General features: G+C 45.2%; 1 protein-coding gene across 3 annotated transcripts in view; it reads right to left on the reverse strand.

Moving 5' to 3' along the window:
• The window catches only part of SLC2A9 (solute carrier family 2 member 9), a 352960-nt gene that overhangs the window by 210843 nt on the left and 123146 nt on the right, over nucleotides 1–18971 (reverse strand). For all 3 annotated transcript variants that reach the window (XM_038745103.1, XM_038745104.1, XM_038745102.1), the window contains one exon: nucleotides 18217–18315. In XM_038745103.1, coding sequence (XP_038601031.1) covers nucleotides 18217–18315 — 99 coding nt within the window. The remainder of the gene's footprint in view (nucleotides 1–18216; nucleotides 18316–18971) is intronic.

Genomic DNA, 18971 nt, shown 5'->3' on the forward strand with positions numbered 1-18971 from the left:
GCAGAGCACTGTACTAAGCGCTTGGGAAGTACAAATTGGCAACATATAGAGACAGTCCCTGCCCAACAGTGGGCTCACAGTCTAAAAGGGGGAGAAAGAGAACAAAACCAAACATACTAACAAAATAAAATAAATAGAATAGATATGTACAAGTAAAATAAAGAGTAATGAATATCAATCAATCAATCAATCGTATTTATTGAGCACTTACTATGTGCACAGCATTGTACTAAGCGCTTGGGAAGTACAAATTGGCAACACATAGAGACAGTCCCTACCCAACAGTGGGCTCACAGTCTAAAAGGGGGAGACAGAGAACAAAACCAAACATACCAACAAAATAAAATAAATAGGATAGAAATGTACAAGTAAAATAAATAAATAAATAAATAAATAGAGTAATAAATATGTACAACCATATATACATATATACAGGTGCTGTGGGGAAGGGAAGGAGGTAAGATGGGCGGAATGGAGAGGGGGACGAGGGGGAGAGGAGGGTAGGGGCTCAGTCTGGGAAGGCCTCCTGGAGGAGGTGAGCTCTCAGTAGGGCCTTGAAGGAAGGAAGAGAGCTAGCTTGACGGATGGGCAGAGGGAGGCCATTCCAGGCCCGGGGGATGACATGGGCCGGGGGTCGATGGCGGGACAAGCGAGAACGAGGTACGGTGAGGAGATTAGCGGCAGAGGAGCGGAGGGTGCGGGCTGGGCTGTAGAAGGAGAGAAGGGAGGTGAGGTAGGAGGGGGCGAGGTGATGGACAGCCTTGAAGCCCAGGGTGAGGAGTTTCTTCCTGATGCGCAGATTGATTGGTAGCCACTGGAGATTTTTGAGGAGGGGAGTAATATGCTCAGAGCGTTTCTGGACAAAGATAATCCGGGCAGCAGCATGAAGTATGGATTGAAGTGGGAAGAGACATGAGGAAGGGAGATCAGAGAGAAGGCTGATGCAGTAGTCCAGACGGGATAGGATGAGAGCTTGAATGAGCAGGGTAGCGGTGTGGATGGAGAGGAAAGGGTGGATCTTGGCGATGTTGCGGATCTGAGACCGGCAGGTTTTGGTGACGGCTTGGATGTGAGGGGTGAATGAGAGAGCGGAGTCGAGGATGACACCAAGGGCTCACAGTCTTCATCCCCATTTTACAGATGAGGTAACTGAGGAAAAGAGAAGTGAAGTGGCTTGCCCAAGGCTACACAGCAGGCAAGTGGGGGAGCTGGGTTTGGAACCCATGACCTTCTGACTCTCAGGCCCTTGCTCTATCCACTATGCTATGCTGCTTCTCATCTTCTAATCCAGGTCTGCCATGCCCCTGCTGTGTGACCCTAAGTAAGTCACTTCACTTCTCTGTGCCTCGGTTCCCTCCTCTGCAAAAATGGGGACTCAATATCTGGTCTTCCATCTACTTAGACTATGAGCCCCATGTGAGACAGGAACTGTGTCCAACTTAATACTCATATATATTTACCTCAGCCCTTAATCCAGTACTTGTCGCATAGTAAGTGCTTAACAAATACCACCATTATTATAATTACTCTATAGCTAGATAGCAAACTAGACCCAGAGAAACAAAATGACCAAGAATTGCACCCCAGGCGTTTACTTAGAAATAGTAGTTGTCATAGCAGTGGTATTTACTGAGCACCTACTGGCTACAATTGCACTGTACTAGGCATTTACTTTACAATGCTCACTCCACTATTAACAAGAGAACAGGCATAATTAAATGATAACTATTCTAATAATATGATTTTAATTATTAATGTTGAGAATAAAAATAATAATCATGGTAGTAATAGTGCTCTTTGTTAAGTGCTTACTATGTTTCAAGCACTGTACTAAGCACTGGGGTAGATGGAAGATAATTGAGTCCCACATGAGGCTCACAGTCTAAGTAGGAGGAAGAGCAGGTATTGAACCCCCGTTTGGTAAATGAAAGAACTGAGGCAGAGAGAAGTTAAGAGACTTGCCCAAGCTCACACAGCAGGTAAGTGGCAAAGTCAGGATTAGAACCCAGGTCCTCTGACTCCCAGACTCACACTCTTTCCTCTATGCCAGATTGCTTCTCAATTATATTTATATTAAAATTACAGTTAATAATAATATCATCATTCAGCTCTGGGGTAGATACAATATAATCTATTCATTCATTCAATTGTATTTATTGAGTGCTTACTGTATGCAGAGCACTGTACTAAGTGCTTGGGAAGTACAAATTGGCAACATATAGAGACCGTCCCTACCCAACAGCGGGCTCACAGTCTAGAAGGGGGAGACAGACAACAAAACAAAACATATTAACAAAAAAAATAAATAGAATATGTACAAATAGAGTATACAAACATATATACATATATACAGGTGCTGTGGGTAGGGGAAGGAGTTAAGGCGGGGGGGTGGGGAGGGGGAGGAGGGGAAGAGGAAGGAGGGGGCTCAGTCTGGGAAGGCCTCCTGGAGGAGGTGAGCTCTCAGTAGGGCCTTGAAGGGAGGAAGAGAGCTAGCTTGGAGGATGTGCGGAGGGAGGGCATTCCAGGCCAGGGGGAGGACGTGGGCCGGGGGTCAATGGTGGGACAGGAGAGAACGAGGCCCAGTGAGGAGATTAGTTGTAGAGGAGCGGAGGGGGCGGACTGGGCTGGAGAAGGAGAGAAGGGAGATGAGATAGGAGGGGGAGAGGTGATGGACAGCCTTGAAGCCCAGGGTGAGGAGTTTCTGCCTGATGCATAGGTTGATTGGTAGCCACTGGAGATTTTTGAGGAGGGGACTAACATGTCCAGAACATTTCTGGACAAAGACAATCCGGGCAGAGGCATGAAGTATGGATTGAATAGGGGAGAGACAGGAGGAAGCGAGATCAGAGAGGAGGCTGATACAGTAGTCCAAACGGGATAGGATGACAGCTTGAATGAGCAGGGTAGCGGTTTGGATGGAGAGCAAAGGGCGGATCTTGGCAATGTTGCGGAGCTGAGATTGGCAGGTTTTGGTGACGGCTTGGATGTGAGGGGTGAACGAGACAGCGGAGTTGAGGATGACACTGAGGTTGCAGGCTTGTGAGACGGGAAGGATGGTAGTGCTGTCAACAGTGATGGGAAAGTCAGGGAGAGGGCAGGGTTTGGGAGGGAAGACAAGGAGTTCAGTCTTGGACATGTTGAGTTTTAGGTGGCGGGCAGACATCCAGATGGAGAAATCCTGAAGGCAGGAGGAGATGCGAGCCTGGAGGGAGGGAGAGAGAGCAGGGGCAGAGATGTAGACTTGGGTGTCATCAGCATAGAGATGATAGTTGAAGCCGTGGGAGTGAATGAGGTCACCAAGGGAGTGAGTGTAGATCGAGAACAGAAGGGGACCAAGAACTGACCCTTGAGGAACCCCTACAGTAAGGGGATGGGAGGGGGAGGAGGAGCCTGCAAAAGAGACGAGAATGAACGACCAGAGAGATAAGAGGAGAACCAGGAGAGAACGGAGTCTGTGAAGCCAAGGTTGGATAGCGTGTTGAGGAGAAGGGGGTGGTCCACAGTGTTGAAGGCAGCTGAGAGGTTGAAGAGGATTAGGATACCTAATAACGGGCTCACAGTCTAGAAGGGGGAGACAGACAACAAAACAAGTAGACAGGTGTCAATACCATCATAATAAATAGAAGTATAGCTATATATACATCATTGATAAAATAGAGTAATAAATATGTAAAAATAAAATAGAGTAATAAATATGTACAAATATATACAAGTGATGTTGGGAGTGGAAGAGGGTGGGGGGGGGCAATGGGGAGGGGAGGAGGAGAGGAAAAAGGAGGGTCTCTGTCTGGGAAGGCCTCCTGGAGGAGGTGAGCTCTCAGTAGGGCTTTGAAGGGAGGAAGAGAGCTAGTTTGGTGGATGTGTGGAGGGAGGGCATTCCAGGCCAGAGGTAGGACATGGGCTGGGGGTCAATGGCAGGACAGGAGAGAATGAGGCACAGTGAGGAGGTTATCTAATCCAGGGCTAAGGACAGTATTCATTTATTCATTCTTTCATTCATTCAGTCATATTTATTAATAATGATGGTATTTGTTAAACGCTTACTATGTGCCAAGCACTCTTACTGTGTGCAGAGCACTGCACTAGGTGCTTGGAAAGTACAATTCAGCAACAAAGAGAGACAATCCCTGCCCACAACGGGCTCACAGTCTAGAAGGGGGAAGACAGACATCAAAACAAGAAAACAGGCATCAATAGCACCAATATAAATAAGTAGAATTGTAGGCATATACACATCAAAACAAGTAAACAGGCATTAATATAAACAGAATTATAGATGTGTACATATATACACAAGTGCTGTGGGGTGGGGAGGAAGGGTGGAGCAAAGGGAGTGAGTTGGGGCGATGAGGAGGGAAGGGGAAGCTGAGGAAAAGGAGGTCTTAGTCTGGGAAGGCCTCCTGGAGGAGGTGAGCCTTCAGTAGGGCTTTGAAGGGGGAAGATACATAGTGAGTGCTTAACAAATACCTACCATTTAAAAAAAATAATGGTATTCATTGAGCACTTATTGTACTAAGCACTTGGGAGATTGCAATACAACAGTTTATAAACATTCCCTATCCACACTGAGCTGACAGTCTAGAGAGGGAGACAGCACTTAGAACAGTGCTTTGCACATAGTAAGCACTTAATAAATGCCATTATTATTATTAATAATATAAAGAAATAAATTGCAGATGCAATTACAGGTGTGGGTGAGTTGAATAAGCGGTGCAATTCCAAGTTTAGACTTGGTTCTTGAGGAAAGCAACAGAGAGGTTTGGGGGACTTAATGGAAAGCAACAGGAAATTTGGAGAGTCAGAGACTGTATTTCAGGAGATCTGATTCTAGTTACAGCTCCATCAGTGGCCTACTCTGTGACTGTCAGTTAGCCACAACCTCTCTGGGCCTTTGTTTCCTCATCTATAAAATGGGCATAAGGTAGATTGTGAGGCCAGGTGAAAAAGTGGCTGTGTTTGAGCCCTTAACCTTTTATCTATCCCAGCACTTAGCACATAGTCAAGTATAATAAACATTATACCACTACTACTAATGATGGTTATTGTTAATTCACTCAATAGTATTTAATAATAATAATGATGGCATTTATTAAGTGCTTACTATGTGCAAAGCACCGTTCTAAGCGCTGGGGAGGTAACAAGGTAATCAGGTTGTCCAACGGGGGAGGCTCACAGTCTTAATCCCCATTTTACAGATGAGGTAACTGAGGCACAGAGAAGTGAAGTGACTTGCCCAAAGGTGCACAGCTGACAATTGGTGGAGCCGGGATTTGAACTCATGACCTCTGACTCCAAAGCCCAGGCTCTCCACTGAGGCACGCTGCTTCTCATTACTACTCATTACTATGCACCATTATTATTTATGGAGTGATTACTGTATGCAGAGCACTCTACTAAGTTCTTGGGAAAGTACAATACAACAATAAACAGACTCATTCCCTGCCCAAGGTGAGCTTTTGAGTTTAAATGTGAGTTAATATGAGGAAGGCATTCCAGGCCCATAAACGTTCAGAGAGAGAAAAAAGAAAATTGACCTTGTATTCTTACTCTTTAAGTGCCTTATTTTCTCAAGGACAGAGTGTCAGCACAGATCTTAAGGCATTTGTTATGTTTCAGGTTAACATGTTTTGTTGCGGCAATTAATCTAGCAGAAAAGCATGATTGCCAGAAAACTGAAGTAAATTATTATCATGCTGCATTTGCTTTTTATGTAAACAAGGCCTTGATTTAGCTATTCCATTTGCAGACTCTTTGCACAGCAGATTAAAATGGTTGGCAGTGAAAACATTCAGGAGAAATTGAGCATTAGCAAAGCCAAACTTACCAACAAAGAAACATGCAGGGTAAATTCAATCGATCATATTTAATGAGGAGTAGCTATGTGCAGAGCACTGTACTAAGCACCTGGGAGAGTTATAATAGAGTGGGTAGACATGTTCCCTGCCCACAAAGATCTTAGTCAACAAAAACCTGGGGGCGATTTCAACTATCAAAACGCCATACAGTTCCGTGACCAAACATGATTATTCATTCATTCATTCAATCGTATTTATTGAGTGCTTACTGTGTGCAGAGCACTGTACTAAGCGCTTGGGAAGTACAAGTTGGCAATATATAGAGACAGTCCCTACCCAACAGTGGGCTCACAGTCTAGAAGGGGGAGGCAGAGAACAAAACAAAACATATTAACAAAATAAAATAAATAGAATAAATTATGAGATTTAGGGGTTTTTTTTCCTCCACAGGGGAATAATAATGGTGGTATTTGTTAAGCGCTTACTATGTGCAAAGCACTGTTCTAAGCTCTGTGGGAGGGGGGATACAAGGTGATCAGTTTGTCCCACTTGGGGCTCCCAGTCTTAATCCCCATTTTACGGAGGAGGTAACTGAGGCACAGAGAAGTTAAGTGGCTTCCCCAACGTCACACAGCTGACAAGTGGTGGAGTCGGGATTCGAACCCATGACTTCTGACTCCCAAGCCCATGCTCGTCCCACTGAGCCACGCTGCTTATAAAATAATCTTTATAATTATAATTATAATAATTAGATTATAAAATAATCCTTCCTCTCTTTCAGAATTCCTTCCATCTCTAGACACAGTGGCTCCGAACCACTCAAAATCTGCTTAATTTTCATGGGATATGGCAATTCTGACCCACCGCTTTATGGAAGAAGAACAGTAGGGGTGTTTTCATTGGTGGTTAAACCAGCACATAATCTACTCATATCTACTACTGTTACATTGTTATATTATACTCTCTCAAGTGCTTAATACAGTGCTCAGCACACAATAAGCACTCAATAGATATGACTGACTGACTGAATCAAACTAAAAGATGGAGAGAAAGTGTGAATTCTGTACATGGACATCTTCCCCCTCTCCATCCCCCCCCATCATCATCATCATCAATCGTATTTATTGAGCGCTTACTATGTGCAGAGCACTGTACTAAGCGCTTGGGAAGTACAAATTGGCAACACATAGAGACAGTCCCTACCCAACAGTGGGCTCACAGTATAAAAGGGGGAGACAGAGAACAAAACCAAACATACCAACAAAATAAAATAAATAGGATAGATATGTACAAATAAAATAAATAAATAGAGTAATAAATATGTACAACCATATATACATATATACAGGTGCTGTGGGAAAGGGAAGGAGGTAAGATGGGGGGATGCAGTGGGGGACGAGGGGGAGAGGAAGGAAGGAGCTCAGTCTGGGAAGGCCTCCTGGAGGAGGTGAGCTCTCAGCAGGGCCTTGAAGGGAGGAAGAGAGCTAGCTTGGCGGAGGGGCAGAGGGAGGGCATTCCAGGCCCGGGGGATGACGTGGGCCGGGGGTCGATGGCGGGACAGGCGAGAACGAGGTACGGTGAGGAGATTAGCGGTGGAGGAGCGGAGGTTGCGGGCTGGGCAGTAGAAGGAGAGAAGGGAGGTGAGGTAGGAGGGGGCGAGGTGATGGACAGCCTTGAAGCCCAGGGTGAGGAGTTTCTGCCATCTTACCTCCTTCCCTTCCCCACAGCACCTGTATATATGTATATATGTTTGTACATATTTATTACTCTATTTATTTATTTATTTATTTTACTTGTACATATCTATTCTATTTATTTTATTTTGTTAGTATGTTTGGTTTTTTTTCTCTGTCTCCCCCTTTTAGACTGTGAGCCCAATGTTGGGTAGGGACTGTCTCTATATGTTGCCAATTTGTACTTCCCAAGCGCTTAGTACAGTGCTCTGCACATAGTAAGCGCTCAATAAATATGATTGATTGATTGGCTGACACCAATCAATAGCATTTTTTGAGCGCTTACTATGTTCAGAGCACTGTACTAAGCTTGAGAGAGGACAATACAACAGAATTAGCAGACATGCTCCCTGCCCATAATGAGCTATTACTCTATTTATTTATTACTCTATTTATTTATGTTATTTGTACATATTTATTCTATTGATTTTATTTTGTTAACATGTTTTGCTTTGCCCTCTCCTGGTTCTCCTCTTATCTCTCCGGTCGTTCATTCTCAGTCTCTTTTTCAGGCTCCTCCTCCCCCTCCCATCCCCTTACTGTGGGGGTTCCCCAAGGTTCAGTGCTTGGTCCCCTTCTGTTCTCGATCTACACGCACTCCCTTGGTGACCTCATTCGCTCCCACGGCTTCAACTATCACCTCTACGCTTCTGACACCCAGATCTCCATCTCTGCCCCTGCTCTCTCCCCCTCTCTCCAGGCTCGCATCTCCTCCTGCCTTCAGGACATCTCCATCTGGATGTCTGCCCGCCACCGAAAACTCAACATGTCCAAGATGGAACTCCTTGTGTTCCCTCCCAAACCCTGCCCTCTCCCTGACTTTCCCATCTCTGTCGACGGCACTACCATCCTTCCCGTCTCACAAGCCCGCAACCTTGGTGTCATCCTCGACTCCGCTCTCTCGTTCACCCTTCACATCCAAGCCGTCACCAAAACCTGCCGGTCTCAGCTCCGCAACATCACCAAGATCCGCCCTTTCCTCTCCATCCATACCGCTACCCTGCTCGTTCAAGCTCTCATCCTATCCCTTCTGGACTACTGCATCAGCCTTCTCTCTGATCTCCCATCCTCATGTCTCTCCCCACTTCAATCCATACTTCATGCTGCTGCCCGGATTGTCTTTGTCCAGAAGCGTTCTGGGCATGTTACTCCCCTCCTCAAAAATCTCCAGTGGCTACCAATCAATCTGCGCATCAGGCAGAAACTCCTCACCCTGGGCTTCAAGGCTGTCCATCACCTCGCCCCCTCCTACCTCGCCTCCCTTGTCTCCTTCTCCAGCCCATCCCTCACCCTCCACTCCTCCACCGCTGATCTCCTCACCGTACCTCGTTCTCGCCTGTCCCGCCATCGACCCCTGGCCCACATCATCCCCCGGGCCTGGAATGCCCTCCCTTTGCCCATCCGCCAAGCTAGCTCTCTTCCTCCCTTCAAGGCCCTACTGAGAGCTCACCTCCTCCAGGAGGCCTTCCCAGACTGAGCCCCTTCCTTCTTCTCCCCTCCTCCCTCTCTCCATCCCCCCATCTTACCTCCTTCCCTTCCCCACACCACCTGTATATATGTATATATGCTTGTACATATTTATTACTCTATTTATTTATTTTACTTGTACATATCTATTCTATTTATTTTATTTTGTTAGTATGTTTGGTTTTGTTCTCCATCTCCCCCTTTTAGACTGTGAGCCCACTGTTGGGTAGGGACTGTCTCTATATGTTGCCAACTTGTACTTCCCAAGCACTTAGTACAGTGCTCTGCACACAGTAAGCGCTCAATAAATACGATTGATTGATTGATTGATTCTCTGTCTCCTCCTTCTAGACTGTGAGCCCACTGTTGGGTAGGGACCGTCTCTATATGTTGCCAACTTGTACTTGCCAAGCGCTTAGTACAGTGCTCTGCACACAGTAAGCACTCAATAAATACGATTGAATGAATGAATGAATGAACTTAGAGTACTGCTTTCCCAGACTAAGCCCTCATTTCCCCTAATGATAATAACTGTGGTATTTGGGAAGTGCTTACTATGTGCCAGGCACTGTACTAAGGGGGAGATGTGAGGTAATCGGGTCCCACCTGGGGCTCACAGTCTAAGTATGAGGGAGAGCAGGCATCGAATCCCCATTTTAAAGGTGAGGGAACTGAGGCACAGAGAAGTTAAGTGATTTGCCCAAGGTCATACAGCAGGTAAGTGGCTGAGCTGGGATTAGAACTCAGGTCCTCTGGTCGCCAGGCCTGTGTCCTCCACACAAAACCATGCGGCTTCCCTAGTCCTTCTCTGTGTCACCCTTGTACTTGAGAAACAGCATGGCTCAGTGGAAAGAGCACGGGCTTTGGAGTCGGAGGTCATGGATTCTAATCCTGGCTTTGCCAACTGTCATCTGACTGTGGGCTAGTCACTTAACTTCTTTGTGCCTCAATTACCTCATCTGTAAAATGGCGATTAAAACTGTGAGCCCCCCCTTGGGACAAACTGAGTAGCGGGGAAGGGGGGGGTAAGGCGGGGCAGGGCCCGGAATGGCCGCCCGAGGGCAAGGGCCGGGCTAGGCCGCAGTCTCCATCCCCCCATCTTACCTCCTTCCCCTCCCCACAGCACCTGTATATATGCTTGTACATATTTACTACTCTATTTATTTATTTATTTTACTTGTACATATCTATTGTATTTATTTTATTTTGTTAGTATGTTTGGTTTTGTTTTCTGACTCCCCCTTTTAGACTGTGAGCCCACTGTTGGGTAGGGACTGTCTCTATATGTTGCCAATTTGTACTTCCCAAGCGCTTAGTACAGTGCTCTGCACATAGTAAGCGCTCAATAAATACGATTGATGATGATGATGATGATCACATTGTAACCTCCCCAGCGCTTAGAACAGTGCTTTGCACATAGTAAGCACTTAACAAATACCGTCATTATTATTGGATTTGTACTCTTTAATCACTTGATAACCACCCCACCCTCAGCCCCAAGGCACTTATTCATTCATTCATTATATTCACTTATGTACACAGCCATAATTTGTTTTAAATGATTGTCTCCTCAGACAAAAATTAGGTGCACTGATCAGAGCTTGAAACAATAAAGACTTAATGTTCTATATTTTTTCTCCAGAAAAAAAATAATTTCACACTTTTTCCTGATGACTCAGTGCCCTTTGTTTTTTGCTCCCTAGAGTATTTACTTCAGCAAACTTTACTGTATGTACTTTAAAGAACTCTTATGAATAAAGTATCCACTTTGGAGTTGAAAGAACATGGTTTGGGGAGCCAGAGAACTTGGGTTCTAATCCCAGCTCCACCACTACTCTGCTGTGTGAACTTGGGCAAGCAGCGTGGCTCAGTGGAAACAGCTCGGGCTTTGGAGTCAGAGGTCATGGGTTCAAATCCCGGCTCCACAAATTGTCAGCTGTGTAACTTTGGGCAAGTCACTTCACTTCTCTGGGCCTCAGTTCCCTCATCTGTAAAATGGGGATTAAGACTGTGAGCCCCCCCATGGGACAACCTGATCACCTTGTAACCTCCCCAGTGCTTAGTACAGTGTTTTGCACATAGTAAGCACTTAATAAATGCCATTATTATTATTATTACCATTATTATTATTATTATTATTTAACTTCTCCATGCTTCGGTTCCCTCATCTGCGAAATAGAGATTTAAAAACCTGCTCTCCCTCCTACTTAGACTGTGAGTCCCTTGTGGAACTTGATGATTTCGCATCTTACCCAGAATTTAGTACAGTGCTTGGTACAAAGTAAGGACTTGACAAATACTACAGTTATTATTATTATTATTGTTATTATTATTATTATTATTTTGGGGGATTCCCGTAAGTCCTTTGCCTCTGTTTCCTTAGAAGCAAAATGAGATGTGCTCTCCCTACCTCAGGCTGAGCGCCTTGCCCAGGTAGGTAGGAAACAAAATTTAATCTGATCACCTGGCTTCAGCCACAGGGTTTAGCACAGTGTCCTACACATAGCGAGCATTAAGTGGAGCCCATAATTAATCAATCAGTGGTGTTCATTGAGTGCTCACTCCTCCAATTGTCAGCTGTGTGACTTTGGGCAAGTCACTTCACTTCTCTGTGCCTCAGTTATCTCATGTGGAAAATGAGGATTAAGACTGTGAGCCCCACATGGGACAACCTGATCACCTCGTATCCTCCCCAGCGCTTAGAACAATGCTTTGCACATAGTAAGCGCTTAACAAATGCCATTATTATTATTATTATTATCATGATTACTGTGTGCAGAGCACTGTACTAAGATCTTGGGGGAGGGCAACACAACAGTCCTTTCTTGGCTGGGGGGCTTGCGTGTATTTGTACATATTTATTACTCTACTTTGAACATATTTACTATATTTATTTTATTAATGATGTGTATATAACTATAACTCTATTTAGTCTAATGGTATTGACACCTGTCTACTTGTTTTGTTTTGTTGTCTGTCTGCCCCCTTCTAGACTGTGAACCAGTTGTTGGGGAGGGGCCATCTCTATATGTTGCTGATTTGTACTTCCCAAGCACTTAGTACAGTGCTCTGCCCAAAGTAAGCGCTCAAAAAATACGATTGAATGAATGAATGTTATTAACAGGATGTGGCTTAGTTGAGGAATGTGAGGAATGGAAGGTTGGAGGCAGTGGAAGCAGCAAGGCCTAGTGGTTAGATCACGGGACTGAGAGTCAGAAGGTCATGGGTTCTAATTCCAGTTCCACCACTTGTCTGCTGTGGGCAAGTCATTTCACTTCGCTGGGCCTCAATTCCCTCATCTGTAAAATGGGGATTGCGATTATGAGCCCCACAAGGGACAGGGACTGTATCCAACCCGATTTGCTTGTAACCACCCCAATGCTTAGTGCAGTGCCTGGTACATAGTAAGTGCTTAATAAATGCTATTATCATTATTGTTATTGTTACATTGACTTCAACACCCTCCTCTCACTTTCCCCACCATATGTACTGGCTCTCTTCACCAACTTTCCAAGCTCTTAGGCTGTGTAAGCCAGCAACTGTTCTGGGCTCAAAGCACTCTCCCGCCTCCCCCCGCCTCCCACCTCTCTCGGAGACACGCATAGCGAGGTATTTGACATAGTTGCGTGGGTGGTTCCATAAAACAACTCCGTGCTTTGTGGAAGTTCAGCTTGGATTCGGTAGGATTGTATAGATTTCAAAAATGAGTCACTAGGGCCAAGCAAAGTTCAAAGGTTCAGTCAGAGAAGAAATTAGACTTGAAACACAGTATAATCTGCCCAGTTGGGTTTTATAGTAGCCAATCTACCACATTTGTTAAATGCTTACTATGTGCCAAGAACCATTCCAAGTGTGGGGGGTAAATGCAAAGTTATCAGATTGGATCCAGTCTCTGTACTATGTGGGGCTCACAATGTAGGTAAGAGGATATAGAATTTAATTCCCATTTAATAGATTAGGAAAACAAGGTGCAGGAAAGCGACTTGCCCAAGGTCACCCAAAAGACAAGAGGCAGAGCTGGGATTAGAACACAGATCTTCTGACTCCTGGGTCTGTTTCTTCCCACTAGGCCATGCTGCTTCCCTTTTGGATTCAAACTTATCCCTCCTTCTAGCCGGGGGTGACTCCTTGGACAGCAAGGAGTTTCTCAGCCAGCTGTTCCATGCTCCGCACTTCCCATCACACCTCTCTCCAACTGAGCACTTTTAGGGGGCAAGTCACTTCACTTCTCTGTGCCTCAGTTCCCTCATCCATGAAATGGGAAGACTGTGAGTCCCATGTGGAACAGAGACTGTGTCCAACTTGCTTACCTCGTTCCTACTCCAGTGCTTAGAACAGTGCCTGGCACATAGTAAGTGCTTAACAAATCCCATAAAAGAAAATATGGGGGAGCCGAGCAATGTGTGCCATTCCCATCATCATCAATCGTATTTATTGAGCGCTTACTGTGTGCAGAGTACTATACTAAGCGCTTGGGAAGTACAAGTTGGCAACATATAGAGACAGTCCCTACCCAACAGTGGGCTCACAGTCTAAAAGGGGGAGACAGAGAACAAAACCAAACATACTAACAAAATAAAATAAATAGAATAGATATGTACAGGTAAAATAAATAAATAAATAGAGTAACAAATATGTACAAACATATATACATATAAAAGGTGCTGTGGGGAAGGTAAGGAGGTAAGATGGGGGGATGGAGAGGGGGGCGGGGGGGAGAGGAAGGAAGGGGCTCCCCATGATGCTTAACAACCCCACTTCAGGAAAAGTCTGAATCCCTGTTCTAAAACCTTCTGCTTCCAGCAGTGGGGAGGGAATATTCTTTGATTCTTTGAAAGTCTACACGGAAAAGTTTCCATCACCATGTGGCAGTTGATTTTCCACCTCCACACGTGTGAGAATTAGCCTTAATATTTTTGTGTCCAGTGAATGGGAAATAGGAGTCTATAAAACACTTTCAGTCTGTGAGCAGTATAACCAAGAGTTGTTATAGCCAAGCTGGGGTTTCCAGGTCTGCAGACATTCTTTCCAAGTGTGAAATGGATGGGCTGCACATTAGGGAAGCAGCATGACCTAGTGGGAAGGGCATGAGCCTGGAAGTCAAAATTGGGTTTTAATCCCGGCTCTGCCATTTTTTTATGGCATTTGTTAAGATCCAGTTATTGCCACATCTCCCTCCTCCCATTCCTCTCCAAACTCCTTGAGTGAGTTGTCTACACCCGCTGTCTCAAGTTTCTCTTTTCCGATTTTCTCCTTGACCCCCTCCAATCTGGCTTCTGTCCACTTTTCTCCACAGAAACCGCCCTCTCAAAGGTCACCAATAATCTCCTTCTCGCCAAATCCAATGACCTCTACTCCATCAAATCCTCCTCGACCTCTTAGCTGCCTTTGACGATGTCGACCAACCACTTCTCCTGGAGACATTATCCAACCTTGGCTTCGCTGACATTGTCCTTTCCTGGTTCTCCTCCAATCTCTCTTGCCATTCATTTTCAGTCTCTTCTGCAGGCTCCTCCTCTGCTTCCCACCCTCTAACTGCGGGTGTCCCTTGAGACTCAGTTTGGAATCCTCTTCTATTCTCCATCGATACCCACTCCCTTGGAGAACTCATTCGCTCCTACGGCTTCAACTACAATCTCTATGCAGCTGATTCCCAAATCTACATCTCCAGCCCTCTTCTCTCTCCCTCTCTGCAGTCTCACAATTCCTCCCGCCTTCGAGACATCTCTACTTATATTTCCTCCCATCACTTCAAACTTAATATGGCTAAAACTGAATTTATAATAATAACTTTGTATCTTCCCACCCAAACCTTTCCTCCCCATGACTTTCCCATCACTCGACAGCGCAACCATCCTTTCTGTCTCACAGCCCAAAATCTTGACGTTATCCTTGACTCTTTCGACCCACATATTCCAAGCAGCGTGGCTCGGTGGAAAGAGCATGGGCTTTGGAGTCAGTGGTCATGGATTCAAATCCTGCTCCGCCAATTGTCAGTTGTGTGACTTTGGGCAAGTCACTTCACTTCTCTGGGCCTCAGTTACCTTATCTGTCAAATGGGGATTGACTGCAAGCCCCCCGTGGGACAACCTGATCACCTTGTAGCCTTCCCAGCACTTAGAACAGTGCTTTGCATATAGTAAGTACTTAATAAATGCCATCATTATTATTATCATTATCACTAAATCCTGATAATAATAATAATAATAATAATAATAATAATAATGGCATTTGTTAAGCACTTACTATGTGCAAAGCACTGTTCTAAGCGCTGGGGGGGGATACAAGGTAATTAGATTGTCCCACATGGGGCTCACAGTCTTAATCCCCATTTTACAGATGAGGTAACTAAGGCACAGAGAAGTGAAGTGACTTGCCCGAAGTCACACAACTGACACGTGGGGGAGCCGGGATTAGAACCCATAACCTCTGACTCCCAAGCCCGGGCTCTTTCCACTGAGCCACACTGCTTCTCTGATGGCTCCATCTTCTCACATCGCTAAAATCCGACCTTTCCTCACCATCTAAACTGCTACCATGTTAATCCAATCATTTTATCCTATCCCACCTTGATGACGGTTAACAGCTTCCTTGCTGACCTCCCTGCTTCTTGTCTCTCCTCACTCCAGTCCATACTTCACTCTGCCGCCCGGATCATTTTTTCACAGAAACATTCAGGCCGCACTTTCCCACTCCTCAAGAAATGCCAGTGGTTGCCCACCCACATCCACATCAGACAAAAACTCCTCATCATTGCCTTTAAAGCTGCCAATCAGCTTGCCCCCTCCTACCTCGCCTCGCTACAACACAGCCCTCACACTTCGCTCCTCTAATGTCAATATACTCATTGCACCTCGAACTCATCTATCTCGCCTCTGGTCTCTCATCTACATCCTGTCTCTGGTCTGCACCGCTCTCCCTCCTCATATCCAATGGGCAATCACTCTCCCCCACTTCAAAAACTAATAAAAGGCCCATCTCCTCTAAGAGGCCTTCCCTGACTGAGCCCTCTTTCCTCTTCTTCCACTCCCTTCTGCGTCTCCCTGACTTTCTCCCTTTATTTCTCCCCAACTTCCAGCCCCGCAGCACTTATGGACATATCTGTAATTGATTTATATTGATATCTATCTCCCCCTCTAGACTGTAAGCTCGTTGTAGGCAGGGAATGTGTCTGTTCATTGTTATTTAGCACTTAGAACAGTGCTTTGCACATAGTAAGTGCTTACTAAATGCTATTATTATTATTGTACTTTCCCAAGTGCTGTGCACATAATAATAATAATGGTATTTATTAAGTGCTTACTATGTACAAAGCACTTTTCTAAGCACTGGATAATAATAATGATGGCATTTATTAAGCGCTTACTATGTGCAAAGCACTGTTCTAAGCACTGGAGAGGTTACAAGGTGATCAGATTGTCCCACGTGGGGCTCACAGTCTTAATCCCCATTTTACAGATGAGGTAACTGAGGCCCAGAGAAGTGAAGTGACTTGCCCAAAGTCACACAGCTGACAATTGGTGGAGCCGGGATTTGAACCCATGACATCTGACTCCAAAGCCCGTATTCTTTTCCACTGAGCCACGCTGCTTAATAAAACGCCCAATAAATATGATTGACTGAATTAGTGTGTGCTAGGCACTGTGCTATGTGCTGGGATAGATCCTAGCTAATAATAATAATAACGATGATGGCGTTTGTTAGGCGCCTCCTTTGTGCCAAGCACTGTTCTAAGCTCTGGATCAAGTTGGATGAAGTCCATGTCCCACAAGGGCTCATGGTCTTAATCTCCATTTTACAGATGAGGTAACTGAGGCCCAGAGAAGTGAAATGACTTGCCCAAGGTCACGCAGCAGACAAGTGGTGGAGCCAAGATTAGAACCCAGGTCCTTCTGACGCCCAGGCTCATGCTCTATCCACTAGGCCACGCTGTCGACTGTGTGTTCTTGGGCAAGTCACTCATCTTCTCTGTGTCTCAGTTTCCTTATTTGCAAAAGAGGGATTCAATTCCTTTTCTCCCTCCTACATAAAACTGTGAGAATGTGGGACCTGATTATCTTGTATCTATCCCAGCACTTCAAACAGTGCTTGGCACCTAGTAAATGCTTAACAAACACCACAATTATTATTGGGACATAGTAAGTGCTTAACAAATATAGTCAATTTGATAGATTCATTGCCTGGGTTTAAGGGCTCAGTGGCAAGCAAGAAGTGTAGGTACGGGTATGTGTGTCTGTAGGAGCCATTATTTCCTCAACCACCTCAAAGCCCTCAAACTCCCATCACCCTTCATTAATTAATTAATTAATTCATTCAGTCGTATTTATTGAGCTGTTACTGGATGCAGAGCACTCTACTAAGCTCTGGGGAGAGTACAATACAACAATAAACAGTCACATTCCCTGACCACAACAAGCTTACAGTCTAGAGGGGGACGCAGATATTAATATAAATAAATAAATTGCAGATCTACACACCCTACAATGTTTCCTAACATCACAGAGACCACAAGAAAGCTAGCCTAGGTGAAACAGAAGCAGCATGGCTCAGTGGATACAGCATGGGCCGGGGGTCAGAAGATAACGTGATCTAATGCCGGCTCTCCCTGCTGTGTGACCTGCGGTAAGTCACTTCACTTCTCTGGGCCTCGGTTACCTCATCCTTAAAATGAGGGTTGAGACTGCAAGCCCCATGTACCTCCTCACTGTACCTCGTTCTCACCTGTCCCGCGGTCGACCCCCGACCCACATCCTCCCCCTGGCCCGGAATGCCCTCCTTCCACACATCCGCCAAGCCAGCTTTCTTCCTCCTTTCAAAGCCCTACTGAGAGCTCACCTCCTCCAAGAGGCCTTCCCAGACTGAGCCCCCTTTTTCCTCTCCTCCTCCCCATCACCCCCACCCTACCCCTTTGCCTCCCCACGGCACCTGTATATATGTTTGTACAGATTTATTACTCTATTTTACTTGTACATGCTTGCTATTCTATTTATTTTATTAATGATGTGCATCCAGCTTTATTTCTATTTGTTCTGATGACTTGACACCTGTCCACATGTTTTGTTTTGTTGTCTGTCTCCCCCTTCTAGACTGTGAGCCCATGGTGAGTAGGGACCATCTCTATATATTCCCAACTTGTACTTCCCAAGCACTTAGTACAGTGCTCTGCACACAGTAAGCACTCAATAAATACGATTGAAAAAATGAATGAATTAGGTACTCACCCCAGTGGGTGCGTTGACCACAGAGAGGTTGTAACCGTACAGAAAGGAAGATCCGAAAGCTCCAACGAACGAGGCAATCAGAAGAGAGCAAGTCCAGTCCTGCAGAAAAAAGGAAAAAGGAATGGAGTCACTTGTTTCCGGGAAACACTGCTTCCTTGGCCTGTGGCCAATCACACTCTGAGTCTGGGAAAACTCTTTTGGATAATAGGCAATCAAGTAATGTATTTATCGAGCACTTACTATGTGCAGAGCACTGTAATAAGTGCTTGAGAGAAGGAGCGTGGCTTAGTGGAAAGAGCATGGGCTCGGGAGTCAGAGGTCGTGGGTTCTAATCCCACCTACCCCACTTATCCACTGTGTGACTTTGGGCAAGTCACTTAACTTCTCTGTGCCTCTGTCACCTCATCTGTAAAATTGGAATTAAAACTGTGAGCCCCACGTGGGACAACCTGATTACCCCGTATCTACCCCAGCACTTAGAACAGTGCTTGGCACATAGTAAGCGCTGAACAAATAACATCATCATTATTATTATTAATACAATACAACCAAATTAGCAGACATGCTCCCCGCCCATTACGAGCTTTGGTCCAGAGAGGGAGACAGACATTAAAATGAATTAATAATTTATAATATATAATTTGAAGATATGTACATAAGTGCAGTGGGGTTGGGAATATCAAATGTCCAAAGGTCACAGATCAAAATACACAGATAAAGCAGAAGGGACAGTGAGTCAGGGAAAAGAGGGCTTA

The sequence above is a fragment of the Tachyglossus aculeatus genome, chromosome 4 (genome assembly GCF_015852505.1).
Source record: "Tachyglossus aculeatus isolate mTacAcu1 chromosome 4, mTacAcu1.pri, whole genome shotgun sequence".
NCBI lineage: Eukaryota > Metazoa > Chordata > Mammalia > Monotremata > Tachyglossidae > Tachyglossus > Tachyglossus aculeatus.